Source organism: Echiichthys vipera (genome assembly GCF_963691815.1).
Source record: "Echiichthys vipera genome assembly, chromosome: 12".
In the NCBI taxonomy this organism is placed as follows: Eukaryota; Metazoa; Chordata; class Actinopteri; order Perciformes; family Trachinidae; genus Echiichthys; species Echiichthys vipera.
The window spans coordinates 29,849,784-29,869,884 of record NC_139837.1 but is presented as its reverse complement, the minus strand read 5'-3'; the positions used below and the strand labels follow the sequence as shown (position 1 = coordinate 29,869,884).

The window sequence follows — 20,101 nt, the reverse complement described above, 5'->3', positions numbered from 1 at the left end:
AGGCACAGCCTCCTGAAATCACTTTCCTATGGAGTGATCCCAGATGGATGAGTGAAGCAAGGCGGAACGAAATTCATCTGGCAAGAGTCAGGTTATAAATCTTCAGCTTTAAGCCAAAAAGATTCTTTCTGAATTCTTCAGCTTCAACAGCTTTGAGTTAGGTGGATGAGAGAGTCAGTTGGTCTCTCCTTGCAAACTCTTTGTGAAAACTGGATTTTGATATACGTAAACTTTAAAGGGTAACGTAACTCCGTGCTGTTGACTAAAGCTCAATTTCTCCAGCCAAGATAAAATAAGCTTGTTCCTAAAAACATGAGCACTAATTTAAGACAACGTTTGACTGATTGATAAAATGTTAATAATCAAATAAAACACTGAACTTCATTGAAACCAAGTCAGGCAGAAAGTTACTTATAAAAATAAAGACAAAAATAAACTAGTCAGATGTTACAAAATAAAAGACTGTAAATTAGACACTTGGGCCTAGACAACTTGGGCCTACTATCTTTAAGTTTGAAGGTGGGGCTTGGATAATGAGATGCATTCATTTTCCCACCTAAAGTGGAGGGAACAATTCAATTCAATTAAATTTTATTTATAGTTTCGAATCATAACAAAAGTTATCTCAGGACACTTTACAGAGTAGGTAAAGACCACACTCAATGACTTATTAATGATTTACATAGACCCAACAATTCCTCTGTAGAGTACGGTGGCAACGAAAACCTTCCCTTTAACAGGCAGGAACGTCGGACAGACCAAGCTCTGTGGAGGATGGCCATCTGTCTTGACCGGTTGGGGAGGAAGAAAAGGAGAGAGAAAAGACACACAGATGGACAGAGAGGGACATACAGACACACTTCCAGAGATGCAAGCAAGCAAAGCCTAACAGTAACTATAATAATATCTATAGTAATGTGAATATGACATATATGTTAAGACAGTTAATACAACAGAATAGTATAAACAAGAACAGCTAAGGTGATAGAATATGACAATGATAATAATTATGGTGGCAAACATGATCAATGATGAGTAGTGGCAATAGCAGCTACGATACAGCGAGACATACCACTGGTGGTGTTTTTATGGCTACAAAAAAGGCACCCTCTTTCCTTTGTCTCCAAAGACAAGAGATCAGTTTCAGTTCATATACATTTACAAATCAGGCCAAGTGTAGGAATTTAACAGTGAATACACACATATTAACACAAAATGTGAACATTCCTCTTAGTTAATAATCATGTGGGAATGTAGTCAATGACAATAACACCAAATAATATATTTATATGTTAAAATAATCATTCTTTGATAGTAGTCTAAATATATCTTGATAATCTGTTAAAATAAGATCCTCAATGATAATATATGGTATTATTGAATGATACATGCATACAGACTGGGATAAACTTGGTGGATCCTTAATGTCAATACTTACATGATAAGGTTTAATATCACCACATCTCTGTAACTTATTGATCTTGATCATAGAATGACCAGAGTCGTTCCAAAGAAAACAAATTTCTTTACAGATGAATAAAATACACATTCTAACAGTTTATACTTCCTATAAAAGTTTTTCATAAGAACATATTAAAGTATGAGTCTCTGTATCCTTCAATCAGATACTGTAAGTCTGTGAGCTTTGTTCAGGGCCATAAAACTGTGGGGGGTCTCGAGTTAGAGTCAAGGTGCAATAAACTTATCTCTTGAAAAATTTTCTCTATTAGTTAACAGATAAATTTCACGTTTTGAGTGTCTGTTTGTTTAACATAAATTACTCTTACATGGTTCTTCAATGAATGACCTTGACGTCATTTTGTTCACTCTTCAGTGAGTTTGAGATTCTTCCAAAAGGTCCTGAGAGTGGAGAAGCAGTTCGTACTCGGGTTAGCTGACTGCTGCGAGTTTCCCCTGGAACCGATGTTCTTGCTCTTTAGCAGCTCATACAATGGCTGTCCCACCACTGCGTTTTAGCTCCTGCACATTTTCAGGTGGTGGCAGCTGGTGTAGGGCCTCCACTTTGTCTTGGTCCAGTCTGACCCCTGACTGGTCGATGACCCAGGAAGCGTAGCTGGCTCTGCCAAAGGGAGCATTTCTCCTTGTTGAGTTCCAACCCTGCCAAGTCAACACACTGCAGCACCTTCTCGAGTCGGACATCATGTCGCTCCATCAAGGTCCCATAGATAAGGATGTCATCCATGTAGACTGCCACGCCTTCCAGTCCTTCTAGGATATCTAGCATCTTCCGCTGGAATATCTCTGGTGCACTTGTTGTGCCAAAAGGCCTTCTTTTGAAACAGTATCTGCCAAATGATGTTATGAATGTTGTCAGCTTGCAGCTGTCAGGATGCAGACTTTCAAACAAAATCCTGTTGTTTAGGCCTTATCACTGAAAGTCCTTCTGTCTCCAAAACAGAGACCGATCCTCCAGTTCGAATTGTGGTCAGATTTGACGTTGATTTAGGATAAAAGGGTCCTTCATCCTCAAGTTCTGGGTTTTAATTACCCTAGGAGGGTTTGAGGTTGTAAAACACACCTTATCTCATATTGAACCAACTATAATAACGTCTTATCTCCCGCTCCCTTCCTGTGACGCTGAGCAGACAAAGCAAACACAGAGAACTTACATGGAGCACTGCCTATCAGGTCCTACACCAAGGACCAAAGGTGTAGCCAGAGATAACTTGATCTTACGGGTAGCAGACTCGCAGTTCCACAGGCCCCCTGTGACAAAATGTTGGGTCTGTGTGGAACGGGAGGCGTAGATAAGGTGTGAAAAATTACAGTGATTTTGTGAGTGGTAAATAGTCTAAAGTGTCTATAAGAAGAGTGACATACTGGAATGGAAAGTATACATACATTAAATGAGGATAAAAGATCCAACAGAGTGAAGAGATACTCAGTCCTGTTAAAGTGGAATCGCTCTTCTTGTTCTCCCACAAAGGAGAAAAGACTCCTTGTCTTTGTCTGATGAAGTTGAGACTGCCACTGAAGCTACCGCTTTAAACAATAGGTGACTTTATACACAGAAGTTCTAACTAGTGCTGTCCAAACAAAGCTTCATGAACCATTTTCAGTATTCATGAACCCTTAGATTGAGCTCTCTGTTCATGAAATACACTATAATAGTTATGATTTTGTCATTAAAGAAGGTCATGAAGTCATTACAACTGAGGGTTATAGGAATACATGGCTCAATAGAGCTTTGGCGCTCTGTCAGCCTGGCTACAGTGCTGAGAAGAAATCTGGGGTTGTTCTTATTCTCTTCTATTAAAGATAAGTAAAAGGCTGCTCTGGCATTACGGAGGGCCTTCCTATATGTTTGAATACTTTCTTGCCAAACTAAGGGAGATTCCTCCAATTTAGTGCAACACCACTTACTTTCCAATTTTCGCGATGCTTGTTTTAATTCAAGGGTTGTGAGTTATACCATTGACCTAACTTCCTCTGTTTCATTATCTTCTTTTTTAAAGGTGCAACAGAGCCGAGTGTTGTTCGTAGTGAGCCTGCAACACTGTCAACAAGGTGATCAATTTCAGAGAAACTAACATTAGTACAGGAATCTTGAATATTAGGATATTATTGAATATTAGGATAAGGCATTGAATTAAATGCCGATGGAATCGCTTCCTTAAATTTAGTTACAGCACTATCAGATAAACATCTAGTGTAGAAACTTTTGCCCAGAGGTGAGCAGTCCTGTAATATGAATTCAAAAGTTATTAAATAATGGTCTAATAAAAAAGGATTCTGTAGGTTTATGTACTGTTGAGATCAACCTGCAGTTACCTCCCCGGGTCCGTTGATCGGAGGGTAGAAGGAGGGATCTTGAGACGATGGCTTGAGATCACACCAATATCTTTATTGGAGCACTTTGCAAAGCGGAGACAAATTCTGATACAACTCAAACCAGGTCATACATCAGACGAGTCTATTGTTGTCTAGGGGTAGCGGCTTTAAATACCCTTCTGTCGATGGTAACGCCTTAAAGGTAAAAAAGGCGGCAATGGGCGTTAATCTGCCTGGCAACACATTATAACACTAAAAGCTGAGTGAAGGAAATTAGTGCATGTCCCTATATGGCTATCTAGAGAGAACAGATGTGTCTGTGTTTGCACCACACGAAATTGTTAGTTAATGAGTATGTGTGTGTGTGCCTAAAATGAGGAAATGAGCATTCCTCTGTTCTTTAGGATCATAATGAGGTGATGTGTGAGAGAGCACGAGATCTCTATCTTCCTCTCTTTTCTGTGAGGCTCTGTGATGCAAGTTATTATCTGCTCAACCAGCCAGGACTAGTCTCATTCCAGGGGTTTATGTACCATGACCCCACTGTGCACCAACTTCAGTTTAGCCATTTCAAAAGCCACATGACCGAGCAGCTCATTTCTCTATCTTCCACAGTACACACTCTGACTGAAACCAATTGAATCTAATAGAGAATTAAACGCAATACTAAGGCTACTATTATCAACTTCCATGTGGATACATAAATCTCCTACAATGATTACTTCATCAAATTTAAGGACTAAATTTGACAGAAACTCTGAGAATTCAGATAGAAATTCAGAGCACGGACCAGGAGCACGGTACACTATAACAAGTATAATTGGCTGCACAGTTTTCCAGGTTTGTTGCATTATCGCAGATTTGGTGTTAAATTTTATCAAGTTTTTCTGTATAGCTCCTCTTTGTTTTAATTAATTTAGATGATCGTGGGGCAGACAGTGTTTGTATAGGATACTGAGCTGGAAATGCTCCACAGGGAGCACGGAGAGGTGTATTAAACTGTGACTCTGCATCCTGATCCCAACACTGGGTTGTTGTCAGGAGGTGGTGGTGGTGCAGGACTGGACAGTCAGGTCAATGTTGACGGATAAAAGTCTTGACCCCTCCTGGTTAGGGTGCAGGCCGTCATGTTAAAAAGGTTGGGTCTGTTTAAAAAAGCCATAAAATTGTCCACAAATACTTTTACCTTGGCAGTATCCTTTAAGCCACAGGTACAGCTGGAGGAGGCAAGCTCCATCTAGTGAGATCAACAAATACAACTAATGCTTCATGAAGCTTCATTTGGACATCACTAGTTCAATTGAATTGAATTCAATTTTATTTATAGTGCCAAATCATAACAAAAGTTATCTCAGGAAACATTATAAACTAGGTAAAGACCACACTCTATGACTTATTTATAATAAACATAAACCCAACAATTCCCCCGTAGAGTACGGTGGCAACGAAAACCTTCCCTATTACAGGCAGCAACGTCAGACAGACCCAGCTCTGTGGAGGACGGCCATCTGTCTTGACAGGTTGGGGAGGAAGAAAAGGCGAGAGAATGAGAGAAAAGACAGAAAGATTGACAGAGAGAGACAAAGACAGACACAAAGACAGAGACAGACACACTTTCAGTAACTATAATAATATCTATAGTAATGTGTATAAGTCATATATGACTTATATGTTATGGCAGTTAATACAGCAGAATTGTAGAAACAAGCACAGCTAAGGTTATAAATTATAATAGTAGCAGGAAGCATCATGCAGGACCACGGCAGCAGGCACCACCACGATCAGCAGAGACCTGCGAGACGACAAAGCACAAACAAATCCGGGGAAGAAGTTGAATTAGTAACATTCATTGATGAGACATGAATGATACAGACAGAGAGGAGAGAAGCTCAGAGTATCTGGAAAAGTATTATCCCCCGGCAGACTAGGCCTATAGCAGCATAATTAAGCAGAACAAAATCAGCTTAAAAATAAAAACATTGCTAAGAGCTCATAAGCCCTAGCTGTAAGCTTTATCAAAAAGGAAAGTTTTAAGTTTACTCTTAAATATGGAGACAGTGTCTTCATCCCAAATAACACTTGAGAGTTGGTTCCACAGAAGAGGAGCTTCGTAGCTGAAGGCTCTGCCTCCCATTCTACTTTTGGAGACTCCAGGAACGACAAGTAGCCCTGCATCCTCAGAGCCAGTGGTGGAGCTAGAGGGGAGGCCGGGGTAGCACTGGACCCCCCTGAAATCAGATTGGACCCCCCACGTGCCCCCCCAGATGATTGACATATCACGGCACCGCACGTCTTGTCGAATGGAGCCATTGCATGTTGAAATCAGTGACGCCTGTTGACTGCTAAGTCCCTCCTGTACAGTAGTTTGCGCTATGTACCACAAAGAGTTGTAATACACATTTATTAGGAGAAGAAGAAGAATCGCCACAGATGAAGAGGAAGATTTGAATTAGAGGACCGGTTATCGTTGTTGCTCGAGTGCCTTGAGCCAGGAGATCAACACGACAAAAGGAAGAAGATAAGTAAGTAAAAAGTAAGTTTTATGGTGGTGTCCTAATGAGTCACTGTTTAAAAAACTTTGTGTTCAGATAGGAGATTGTTTTGCTAGAAGCCACGGGTATAAAGCTAACGTTAACATTAAGTTACATCTCATGGCGTCTACAGATGACCAGTGTCAGCTTCCAACTGCCGCTCCACATTAACATCTAACGTTACATTTATTTCGGGTTGCTGCTTAGGATGCCTTTACATGTTTTTCCGATGATTTTAGAGGAATGAAACTAGCAGACAATCAGCCAGCTAGGCTAGCTGCACCACCTCTGCTGAGTTAGCGTTTTCATGCTCTGTTTATCCTTCACGTCTTGCCCTTTGTTATGTCTCCATACCGTTGGTATACTGATATGTTTGTTTACATTACATATATAAAATTAAAATATTAAAATAAAATATATCAAAAATGTGACGTAAAGATGGTAGCCAGGCTGTCAACTAGCTGAAAAATTGATTATTAAAATGACATCTACAGTGGTCTAGTTCTCCTAACATTTTTTGGGCTTGAAATAAGGCTTTAATCAATTATAAGTGATGCTAGGAGTAACAAGACTGGCTTATTTTTTCATAGGGTCAGTTGGGAATGAAAAGACGGGGAAAAGATTTATGAATTATTTTTAAAGAGAAAAAAGTCAGGCAAAGATGAGGCAGACAGACAGACAGACAGACAGAACTCAACGGTCTTTGTAGCTCCCATCCTGGGACTAGTCAGGAGAGAGAATGTGAGGCACAACACAGCCCATCATCACTAGGTCAGAGCCTCTACAGAAGCAGTCACAATCACATGCTCAGTTCAGTCATTTTAAGTTAAGTTTTAGATATTTGAAATGTTGGTTACTGACGTGTGTTGTTTTTTAATGGTGGTTGCATTTTTAATATTAATATATATTTTTATACAATGAAGTTTCATCGAAGGAGGACACAGAGGCCTCTGACTCTGCCGTAGGTCTATTTACCTGAAACTCACTAGTTAGCTGCAGTTATCATCTAATATTCTCCTGGATCCATTAACCGTGTTTCCATGACCTTTTTATTTGTATTGCAGATATTTCAAGATACAAAGAGGAGGGTCCAGTTCAGCCATTTCTGACACAATTCCCTAGAACTCAGCATGGATCAAGGAAGAGAGAACTGCATTTTCCTCAGAGTCAGACTTCTCCAACTGGAAAAAGGCGTTGTGAAAGGAAGCTGGGTTTAAACTCCACTCAAAATCAGAGATGCATGTCAATGCAATGTATGCATGGAATCAGTGTAAAAAAGTTACTGAGATGAAGAACAAGCATGTTAAACTCTTTGAACATGAACTGACGAAAAAAAGTGGAAGAAAATCCACTTTATGTGAAAACAATAGCAAATGTGCTTCTTTTGACTGCAACCCAAAACATAGCACAGAGGGGCCATCAATCAGACTTTCAGAATAAGGGGAACTTTTTGGCCATACTAGATGAGATAGCGAAGCATAATCAATTCATTGAAAAAAGGCTGGATGCATGTGGGAATGCTAAGTACACAAGTCACCAAATCCAAAATGAAATTCTTCAGGACTTAGCTGAGATGATACAAAGTGAAATCATAAAAAAGGTGAAAGAAAATGCTCAGTGTCATTGCAGATGAAACAAAAGACTTGCAAAAAAAGGAACAAATGTCTTTGGTTGTACGGTATTATTACAATGGTGCCATCCACAAAACTTCCTATGCTTCCAGACAGCTGAAAGCCTTGATGCAGAAGGGCTCAGTAAAATGATTGTCAGTTGTCTAGAGAGACATTGTCTGGACTACAGAAATAACCTGGTGGGACAAGTGCATCCGTCATGAGCGGGAAACGTTCTGGAGTATCTGCAAGAATTCAAAGCATTGCTTGAATTTAGTTCTTGTTGATGCTACAAAAGCAGTGCTTGAGGTTGTTGACTTTTTGCACTTCTACAGCAGCTGTATAACTTTGTGTCTGGCTCTTATGTGCATCTGAAGTGGCTTGCCGTTCAGAAAGAGCTGTATCCATTGCAGCAGCCCAGGGTGCTACATGCACTTACAGACACAAGGTGGGCATGCAGATACACAGCATGCCGTAATCTGAGAGACAGACTTCCAGCAGTTCTGAGACTTTTGCAGGATCTTGCACTTGGAGAAAGATCAGTGGAGGCGAGGGGTCTTCTTTCTCAGATAGATTTACAGTTCATAGGGCTTTTGGTTACCTTTTGTAAAGTGCTTGGTGATGCCAAATGTCTTTCTGACATGCTCCAGTCCAGCACTCTTGACCTAGCAAGAGCTGTGGATCTCGTAGGTGCCCTTACAGACACTTTCCAGGACTACAGAACTGAGAACTACTTTGATGAACTATGAAAAGAGGTTGAGGAGCTTTCTGAGCAGTGCAAAATCGGTGTACAAACACACTCTAAAAGACATCCTAGAATAAGCTTGAGATTTCTTGACTGCCTGGTGATGAGCATGGTAGAACAGAAAAACTGTGATGATGAGGGCTTGCCCAGATCACTCTTTTATCAGGTGATTGACTGAGCTGAAGAGGCGTTTTCCAAAGAAAAGTTGTGAGTTCATGCAAGGTGTGCAGTCTCTGAACCCAAAGACTGCAACTTTCTTAAATGAGGAGTCTCTGTTTGCCTTTCCAAAGACCTTTGAGTCAGACCTGAGTGACCTCAAACATGAGGTTCACCAAACCAAGCGACTTCTTGATTGGAGAGTGAAAAGTAGACAGACCATCTACTTTGCTTGATTTTATTGTGTTTCTTGAACCTTACAAAGAGGTTTTCCATGAGATATTCAGACTTTGCAAGTTTCTGTTGTTACTCCAGTCAGCACTGCTTCTTGTGAGAGAAGCTTCCCTGCTTTTAAACTCATTAAAACTCACCTCAGAACAATAATGGCTGATGACAGGTCAAGTCACCTTGGAACTCTCAGTATCGAGTCAAGGAGGGCACGTGCCCTTAACATGGATGACTTTGTGAAACATTTTGCGACTTTTCACCACAACCGAAGGATTATGCTTTTCTGAAACTGCATAAGGTAGATGGCATTTAGATAGTGTCTCTAGTCATGGCTAAGCTCTTCACTATGTTCTACTTAGAGCAAGGATAGTTTGGCTGCCAGACAGTACACATGGTCATAGTTAAAACCTGCACTATGTTCAAATGTTCAAAAATGGGGTAAAATTGTTTGTTGATATATTGATGCCTTTTTTGAGTGAGTAGCTTGTGTGTGTGAGTATCACTGAGTGTGTGGGTGTGTGAGTGGGTAACTACGTGAGTGAGAGTATTTGTGTGTGCGTGTAACTGTGTATGTGTAACTGTGTGTGAGTGAGTACCAGAGAGAGAGCATTTTTACCATTTTTGTAAAAGTGATGTCATTACTGAAAAAAAATGTTGCCAAATTGTGTTTTACATTTTGCACATTGTTAATAAACTGCAAATTATACACACAAATCTGATCTCCTGTGTGCTTAGTATGTGCATTTTAACATTAAGAGACTCAGATTGAAATCCATTAGCTGAGAAACAAGTTAATTGCCGTAATCTGTGGACCCCCTGAAATAGCCTTGTTAATAGCCAATAGCTCTGCCATTGCTCAGAGCACAGCGATCTAGTCAGGTAATACGGTACTATATGATTTTAAATTCCATTCTACATTTTACAGGTAGCAAATGCAAAGAAGCTAATACAGGAGAACTATGTTCTCTTCAATTTGTTTTAGTTAGTACAAGAGCTGCAGCATTTTGGAGACTCTGAACAGACTTATTGGAGCAGCCTGATAATAAGGAGTTGCAATAGTCCAGCCTAAAAGTAACAAATGCATGGACTAGTTTTTCTGCATCTTTCTGAGACACAATGTTCCTAATTTCCGCAATATTATGCAGCAAATCGGTGGACCTTATGCCATACAATGAAAAGATAGGAAATTATTGGCCTAAAATCTCATTTTACTGTCCTATGGGTCTGTTAGAGTATGTAGGACCGCAAAAAATGTCCCCCTCCCCAAAAAAAACAACTGCTGAAATATTGTATGGACTGCTTTGCGTACATTTCATTGACTAAATGCGCGCTAGAAAGCCTTCATCTTTTTTTTCAGAATCAGCTTCTTATCACAGGTAACCAGCACAACTTCCTTCTCATTCATCCCCACAGCGCCATAGCCCTTTACACAGTCAGACACTCAGCTTCTACTGACCTCAATGGGGAAGCGTAGAGCGTTCCACTGCAGCGAACCTAGACAGTTATTGGATAAATGCTGGGCTTTGTCCCACCCATCGGACGCTCAATGTCTCTGGGGGTCTATGGGAGAGTGGGCTGGCCCAAACGCTCGGCTTCTGCATGATGATTGGATGAGCTGTCTGAGGCCGAAACCTTTTTTTGATTTACAGCTAAATGAGCAAATCAGTGCTCTTGAAAAATAAACATCTACCAGAGCAGTTTCCAAGTTTTTCATTCCGTTGTTCTGAACTGATCCAGAGATTTTACTGATCCCCATCAACTTTGTCTTTGTTAAAAACAACTAGCGTTGTGTTTGGCGACTCTGTTCTGTCACTCTGCGGTTTCTTTCCCCAACGAGCAGCGGCAGCTGTGGAGTTTCTTCCCCATCACTCACACTTTGACAGGGCATTCAAAAGGCATGAAAAAAGCAATGCTTGTGCAAGGGTAAGTTGCCTGGGCAGAGTCAGGGTTGAACATGCAATAAATTAAGGAACTCGCGTTCAAGTAGCAAAACATAAAGAAACAGTCAAACAAAACAGGGCTTTCCTAAACCGCCTTATTGATGTGACTTCTTTGCTTGGCCATTAGGAGCGTCATGTAGGGGGCATAATAACAGTGGTGAATCATCCAACAAGGGGAATTACAGGGAGTTTACAGAAACATTAGCCAAATATGACTCTGTCCTGGCTACACAATTCCAGTCATCCAGTCCACCTCCGGCCGCAAGGCCTGAAAGGGGTTATTACTACGGAGCTCACAGGTGTGGAGACAGCGGAAGAAGCGGCATCAAATGCTGAGGCATATGCTGAATTGATCCAGTTCCTGGACGATAAAAGTTTATCGCTAGTGATGCGAGAGGCAGCTGATGACGGGCGTGGAGCACTAAATATTTTGTGAGACTATTATGCAGGTAAAGGAAAGCCACAAGTAATAAGCCTGTATACAGAGCTGACCTCGCTTCAAAAATCAAGCAGCAAGAGTGTGACCGAATGTGTTATTCGTGCTGAAACTGCTATCACAGCATTACGAAATGCTGGAGAGAATTTAAGTGACGGGCTGCTGCTAGCTATGGTTCTAAGGGGCTTCCTGAGACTTTGAAACTGTTTGCCATCCATGTAACGCAATCAGATGAGTCAAATTCAAAACGATATTTGGAAGCTACGAGGACGTCAAAAAGATGCATGCCCCAGCCACTGAGGTCAATGTAATGGCGGTGCGGGCACGACAAAGGGCTGTGAGACCCGCCAGTGCAGGCTCGATGGAAAGTGGAGCTGAACAGTCTGCAGCAGACGTGGTGTGTTATAGGTGCAGCATGAAAGGAATCATTGCCCGCGCTTGCCAGCGCAAACTGTGGTGCAGCCACTGCAAAAGCAACACACACCGGATGCAACATGGAGGGCCGCCAAGGAAGTGACCGACGAGTACGTATTGCTGGTGACCAAAGGGGCGACAGGATCCCAGCCAAACAGCTAGGTTGTCTACATGAGGGCCTTGATGGTCGACTGCGGGGCAACCTGGCAAGGAAGTAGCCGAGGGAATGCACAGGTCTGTTTGATGGACAGCCGAGGACGCCACCTCAAAACAACATTGAGACAGACGCTGTACATTCCTTCTTACCCGCAGGACATATTCTCGGTGCAAGCAGCGGCTGCCAGTGGAGTGACCGTGACTTTCAAGAAAGGCAAGGACATTCTGGTTCACAAAATCGGTACAAAATTTCCCATTCATTTACATGATAGATTATATTACATGCATACAGTACCTGATGGATGTGATGACCGAGGGAAAGGGTGTTATGATTTAAAGACATGGCATGAGATACTGGGACACTGTAATTTTGATGATGTGAAGAGGTTAGAAGGTGTTGTTGATGGCATGCAAATTGAAGGTCCAATAAACAGACCTCCAACTTGTGAAGTGTGCACCCAAAGCAAGTTTACACAAACCAGAAACAGAAAGCCTGATGTGAGAGCTAAAAGACCACTAAAGCTAGTGCACACAGATTTGTCAGGTCCAATTCACCCACAGTCTAGAGAGGGGTACAAATCTGTCATTCACTGATGATTTTTCCAGTGCAGTATTTGTATATGCACTTAGGAATAAAAGTGACACACTAGAAGCAACAGAGAGGTTTCTTGCAGATACAGCCCCATATAGTAAAATGGAATGTCTTAGATCTGATAATGGCACTGAGTTTACTGCAAAGTGTTACAGAACTCTGTTGGTTAAGAATGGTATTAGACAGGAGATATCTGCACCATATTCTTCCCACCAAAATGGTACAGCAGAGCGAAATTGGCATAAACTTTTTGACATGGCACGGTGCATGAAAGAAAGCTGGATCCAAGATGTAATAAGGGTGTTTTTATTGGTTATGATAAAAGCAGTCCAGCATACTACATAATCTATTTCCCTGACAGCAAGAAAGTGCAAAAGCACAGGTTAGTCAAGTTTGTTTCTAAGACCTGTGTTGAGCAACAGAGTCAGACCGGCATTGTAGATGATGATGATGATGATTATGATCTGGAGCATAGGGCCAATAGGACCTGGTAGAATGGGAATGCAAGTCCAGTTGAAGCTATGCCTGAGCCTACAAGGTACCCTTCTAGAGAGAGGAGGAGGCCAGACTATTTCCATGACTATGCTTCTCAACAGGCATCTGATGAGGAAACTGATCAGGTACATATTAACAAAGATTACTCTTATAGAGTGACATGTAGCATACCTGTAACTTTCAAAGAAGCTGTAACCTCAGACAGATCAAAAGAGTGGGTCACTGCAATGGATGAGGAGATGCAGTCACTGAGAAAAGATTACACATTTACCCTGAGTAGCTTGCCTGATGGTAAGAAAGCAGTGTGTGTGTGTGTGTGTGTGGGGGGGGGGGTAGATGGGTTTATGCAATAAAGAACAACTTGCAAAGTGCAAAGCACGTTAAGTGGCAAAACGATACAGTCAGAAGAGAGGTGTAAATTATGAAGATAACCAAGGTACAAGCAAAAGAGCAAAAAATCCTGTGAGCAGGCAAAGATGCAAACATGATGACACGTATCACTTTATTAGGTCTACTGTAAATAATGGTACAATTGAGTTAGAGAATTGTCCAACTAATGAAATGGTAGCAGATGTGTTGACAAAGCCTGCAACCAACTGTATGTAAGTTGATGAAGTTTGCTGCATTTATTTTTGGAAAATGATGTGACATTCTGTATGTTAACAATGTGAAAGCAAGTAGGGGTGTTAACTTTGTGCTCTCAATGTGTATCATGGTTTTATTAAGGTTGCAAATGTTATAATGCTGTTTTTGTTTTCTTTATTGATTGATTTTTGACTTTATTGAGTCGATTGAACTGATTGAACTTTGACACCTGTGATTATTAATATGGGTGTGTACATGTATTGTGATTGGATAATGAATAAATCATCTTGAGTGAGCGCAGTATGCTTAAAGTCTGTCACATCGCTGTGTCTTCTCTGTTAATAGCTTTATTGGATTCTGGGGGAAAAGATGCTCAGTCTGTTTTTGAAGTCTTGAATGAGAACATGCAGGGCTATAATTTCAGGGAGAAACTTGTGGCACAAACCTATGATGGGGCTGCTGTCATGGCTTCCGCTCTCAATGGTTTGCAGGCCAAAGTTAAAGCAATAGCCCACAGTGCAATGTTTTTGCATTACTATGCACACACACATTGAATCTGGTGCTGTCTCAGGGGGCTAAATGCTTATCTGAGTGCATCATTTTTTTTGCATCTCTCTCTGGGTTTGCTACATTTTTCTCAAAATCCACAAAAAGGATGTCTTTTTTTGAGTTTGCAGGCTTCAAGGTTGCCCAGAAATGCTCCTACTGGATGGAATTTGACATCACGGATAGTGAGCACTGTGGCAAACAATTATGATGCCCCCCTGTAGACTTTTGAGAAGATATATATATACATGTATATACTGTATATAAATTGCTTCAGGGATGTGTTTTACATTTCTTATTGTATTATATCAATTAATTCATTATTAAAGTAATCTATATCTCTTTATTGGGTTGATACCTGCTATTCTGATATTATCTCACTTAGCTGGTGAGAGTTGAACTTATTATTCACTCGTCCTTCTCCTGCTCTATTCAGCTGGGACTACGTACATCTTCGGCAAAGGAGGAGGCCTTATTACATTTAAGTGGCCAGCAAATGAGAGACCGAGCACCAGGACAGACAGGCTGACCGTCGGCTTCAGCACCTCCCTGAAAGATGGCATCCTGGTCAGGATTGAAAGTGCACCTGGTCTGGGGGACTATGTCATGCTGCACGTAGTAAGTTTTCACAAACAGTCTTGTGTCTCGTTGATGTTTGGTAATGCCTCAGCTTTCACGTATTTTGTTTTCTAACTACTGCAACTTTACTGTACCCTATGGTGTTTCAATGCTACATGAAAGGATGGAGTTTCCTTACTATCCACTCTGAAGGGGAGTAGAGAGAAATAGTTAAGGAAGAAAAAAAATACAACAAGCACTTGAAATTCTTGCTCAGGCCCTTAGGGTGTTATTGTACCCTTCCTTATGTTTACCTGTTTATATTTCTGCAACCTTAACACATTTTCCTTTCATTTATTGAATAGAATTGGAGGACTTAGAATTATGAAGCAATTAAATAGCAATCCTCAATTTCTCTCTAACAGCAGACGTAGTGCACAAAAGACACATCTCGATGCTTCGTGCTTCGTACTGCTCCTTTGTGGCAAGACCTCCCCTCAAGGAGTCTGCCACAAAGTAAGCCCACTTCAACAGTCATAGTTCTTTGCAATAGAAACAGTACAAGTCAAAATAGCCACTGCTCTGACCATCCTGCTGTGTTGACAATGAGAGAAGGCAGTACTGCTGGGCCCTGAAGGTTCCAATCTGACATGTGCTCTTTGGTGTGGCGGGTGAATGTACAAAAGACAACGATTTCCAGGAAGTCTTGCTTAATGTAATGTAATGACAACAACCATGGAAAAGAAACAAGGCACTCCCACAACAAGTGATATGATTTTAGTTTATATTTCAAGCATATGGGCAACAGAACTGACTCCACTGAGTCTTCATCAGGGTCTGAAAAATATACTGTATAATCAGCAAGAATTATACACCAGACTTGGGTGACAATGCCTGAGTTCTGGTATATATCCACTAGATGGGACAAATGTTTACCGTTTGGTTTATGAGGTGCAACGTAGCGTAAGCCTTCATGAGCGCTGTCCTTTCTCACATCCATCTCAGCGCTTCGTCTCAGTGCGTCAAATACTGGCGCGCTGTGAGACTTGCTCCACGCGCAACTACCACAACGCTACTAACGCTCCCGCTACACTCTTCTTCGTGGGTTTCTGAATCTTCTTGGCAACAGCTCGATAAGCTAAAAGAAATAATGCTGCATTTATGTTATGTTCATTTGTGTCAGTCTAATTTTTGATGAATAAACTAATGTTTCATATGTGCTTGTAAGCCTGGTAAAATAACTAATAACTGAAGTAATCAGATAAATGTAGTTGAGTAAAAACTAGAATATTTCCACTGATTTGTAGTGGAGTAGAAGTATAAAGTAGCATGTAAATAAAATACTCAAGTAAAGGACAAGAGCCTCAAACATGTACTTTAGTCCAATAATTGAGTGTAAACCTCTGGTTAACAGGTTTGTTCATTTAATAAGGATCGATTTTTGACAAGCTTGTTTCACTTTGAGGTCATGACTACTATTTACAATGATAAAATAGAGACAATATATGTACTCCTATGTCGCTGCATTGTTTTACAATATCCATTAACGTGATGCTCATATTTTTCCGGCCCCTCATTTTAGATCATTTTCGTCAACAGGCCCTAATTCCAAATTAATTGAATAGCCCTGATGTAGCCTATTTCAGTCCGTTCAGTGATTGCTGTTTGTGCGTATTTTAGTGAAAGAAAACCTATTTTCTTAATTCTTTTCAAGATTTGATAATGCATAAGTGTTTATATTCTTACCTAGAAGGCAAACAAATGTTATCGAAAACTGTGACCTCAAAACGGTGATATGAACTGAACAGTGGATTTTGTGAACCGTTCCACCCCTAGAAAATATATATTGATGGATTGTCATTATAGCACACAGGTTACAGTGAAGCAAAGTTTGTTCAAATATATTTAATTATATAATGATGCAAAAATATTGAGTTCTCAAGAAGATACTGGTCTGTTTTATTTAACTTTAGTCATATAACAGTGCAAATATCCTTCGACATTAACCCATTAAAGTAAAGTTCCGGTGTAAAATCATCCCAGTCTTTTTAGGCAAATTCAGTCATGAAATAAGGGACATATTTTTTTCATGTATGAACTATTAACGTAGATTTTCCGGAGAGACGCTAACAGCCAGCCCATGCCATTTAAAGACCTTAGTAATCAAAGTTACTTCATATGGTTACCTAATTAGGGAGGGTGGGTCTGTGGCATGGCGGTGAACATTGGCGTCACATCAGAAAACAGGAAGTAGCTATAACTTGAGCAATAATTGTCCAATTGGCTCCAAATGTCTTACGGTTAATGAGGGTCCAGTTCTGAACGCAACCACATAACTATATTTACTCATAATCATAGCGCCCCAGCTGGTGACAGGAAGTTACATGTTTTATACTTTCAGGATCTCCTCCTACAAATTTTATCTAATCAACTCCAAACTTGGTCAGTAGCATCTAAAGACTTTCAGGATCAAATGTTTATTGCCATTTGCATGTCCATGCAACGCTGTTGGCGTGTTGGTGTGGCACATTTGAGTGTTTCTGTCCAACAGCCACAGCGCCACTTGTTGGCAACAGGAAGTCAGCCTACTATGACAAACTTTATTAGATTTAAATCAAATTTTCAATGTGTGTTCTTGTTTGATATACAACAAGGTAAAGTATATTTGGTAGGTGCTCTCTAGTGCCACACGGTGGATGCAGGAAGTGGGGTGCACGGGGTGCGAGGGCCTGTTCATCACTGCTTGCAGCTTTAATTTTGTTTAGTTTTTTTCCCTTTCCGCTTTCTTCACATGTAATTCAGCGAATCGTGTTGCATTTCTTCGATTAAAGATAATGAGATCATCCAAGACATGCAGATGTCACATCTGGTCTTAAAGGTAAATACAAGCAGACGTTGATGATTGGGTTAAATACAATTCAAATGTAGCATAGGAAACATGAAAAGAAAGGTATAGTATTACTACAAAAAAATAAAGAAGGAACTCAGGTGACTCACCAAATAGCTCTTCATAATATAGCAATGCACATCAATATTTGTATGAATATATTTTTTATCAATACACATTAAAGTCTAGCAGCAGAACATTTGAATGCCTTTACTAGACTTTAACATGATTATGATATGTGATGTAAAAACATCAGCGTAACACTTTCTAGTACATGATGAGAGCATTCAGAGTTAATTATAATGCATCCATAATTATTGATTATATGAATACACTCATAACACACATTTCTTTCTTTGGCACATCATAAAACACAGAAGTGGCTCAACCAGTGCAAGTAAAAAGAAAAAGTCTCGAGTGAGGTGTGTTTGATGTAAGTTTGAATGATATGAATGAATAATGGCATTTTCTCATTTCAGCAACAAGGCAAAATTGGAGTGACATTCAACATCGGCACAGTGGATATCAGTGTGCAGGAGAGTAGTACCCCGGTGAATGATGGGAAGTATCATGTTGTTCGCTTCACCAGGAATGGTGGCAATGCTACACTGCAGGTGGATAACTGGTCGATCAATGAACACTTCCCATCAGGTACGACAAAAATGAATCAATAAATCTAATCAAAACTAGTGATCTTTTTTTAACATCTTTACTGTACAAAGATGTTGCCATAACTGTTAGCAAATCTGACAGTATCAGTTAATAATGAAAACCTACTGAAAAGGTATAACAATCAGTATAAACAAGATATGATTAGGCAATTGGCTCATGTCATTCTGAATCAGTTGAGATGTCACTGGGCAGCATCTGCTGACTACAGAAGAGCATCATTATATAATGATCTGGTCAGCTCTTGCTTTTGATCTCACCGTGTGTGTAACTGGTGCTGTTAAGTCTGTCTGTCACTGCAGTATAAGACTGAGAAAGTAAAACACCAACATAAAAAATATTTTAGAATCATATTATGTAATCTGTGAACTCTGTTGGTCTCCAGCAAGAACTGCAACATCCGGTCTGTGATACAGTTCTGCTTGAATGTGGTGGTCTGGCAACTGGAGCTGAGAAGAAAAATATAAATGAACTCTCAGTCTAAACTTAACCACTGTGGAGGACACAACTTTTTTTGTTAGCTTGAGATTTGATTAATGGATAACTTGAATCAGGATTCTTTATTTTCTGTGAGGCTTTGTTAATGGAGAATAAGACACTATGGGACAGCAATTGAGAAGTGTTGTTAAAAACAGAAAAAAAATGGATATGAAACGTGAAGCTAATTTGTTTTTGCAGAGTGAAAGAGAGAAATTTGAGGAACATAACATGAGGATGTAAATACATACAGTTAAACAGAACTAAAGAATGTCAGTAATATTCCACTTTTGAGCTGCAACCATTAGTTGATTATTTGATTAGTTGTCAACTGTTGAAAGTAATCACTAATCATTATGATAATGGCTTCATTGGTTTAGGTCATTTTTAAATGTTTTTAAAGAAAGAATTACTCAATTTTATAAATTTAAATGTGAATATTGTCTGATTTCTTTTCTCCCATATGACTGAAAACTGTATATATTTAAGTCATGGACAACACAAGACATTTGAGGTTGTCATCTTGGGCTTTAGGAAACACTGATCTAAATATTTCATAATATAATATAATATAATATAATATTTAATTTTTTAGACCAAACAATTAACCGATTAACCAAGAAAATAATAACTGACAATGAAAATAGTTGTTAGTTGCATCTCTGCTCCACTTATAGAGCACAGGTAATAATAATAACTTTATTTGTATAGCACCTTTAAAAACAGCAGTTTACAAAGTGTTTTGACAGCATAAAAATAAAATTCACATTTAGTCGAAACAAAACAAAAAATAATAAAAACAGTGAAATCTAGTAGGGTACAACACAACCATATTTACACATTGTGGTAAAAAAAGGAAGGGGCATCATACGACAAAGGAAATTATTATTAGCTTAAGGTGCTTGCAAAGAAAGATAAAAAGATGATAAAAAGAAGCCTACAAAAAATAATTTTAAGAAGTGATTTAAAAGAGGATACTGATTCAGCGAGCCTTAACTCCGTGGACAGGTAAATCCAAAGCCGAGGCACTCTGACGGAGTCGGCAAGGTTACCTCTGGTTTTGAGCCTCTGCCTTGGAACAGTTAAGAGGGGCCGGCCCGGGGATCTAAGGGTGCACTCACACCGTTTATCCGTACCGTGCCCAAGCAGCTTCCCGGCTAAAGTCTAGTTTGTTTGACCAGTTTGAGTACAGCTGTACCGTCCCCAGGCACGGCACGCTTGCCTGGTTGAGAGAGGTGGGCTTTTGTAAAGCAAAGATGCACATGTACGTGCAAGAGCGTGTGC

The 20,101-nt window shown here is 40.1% G+C and overlaps 1 protein-coding gene across 1 annotated transcript in view; it reads left to right on the top strand.

Moving 5' to 3' along the window:
* Positions 1-20,101, top strand: part of nrxn3a (neurexin 3a) — a gene marked incomplete at both ends in the record, with an annotated part of 319,661 nt that overhangs the window by 253,125 nt on the left and 46,435 nt on the right. The window contains 2 exon segments of the mRNA XM_083924038.1: positions 14,663-14,844; positions 18,151-18,322. Of these exon segments, the coding sequence (XP_083780164.1) occupies positions 14,663-14,844; positions 18,151-18,322 (354 nt within the window).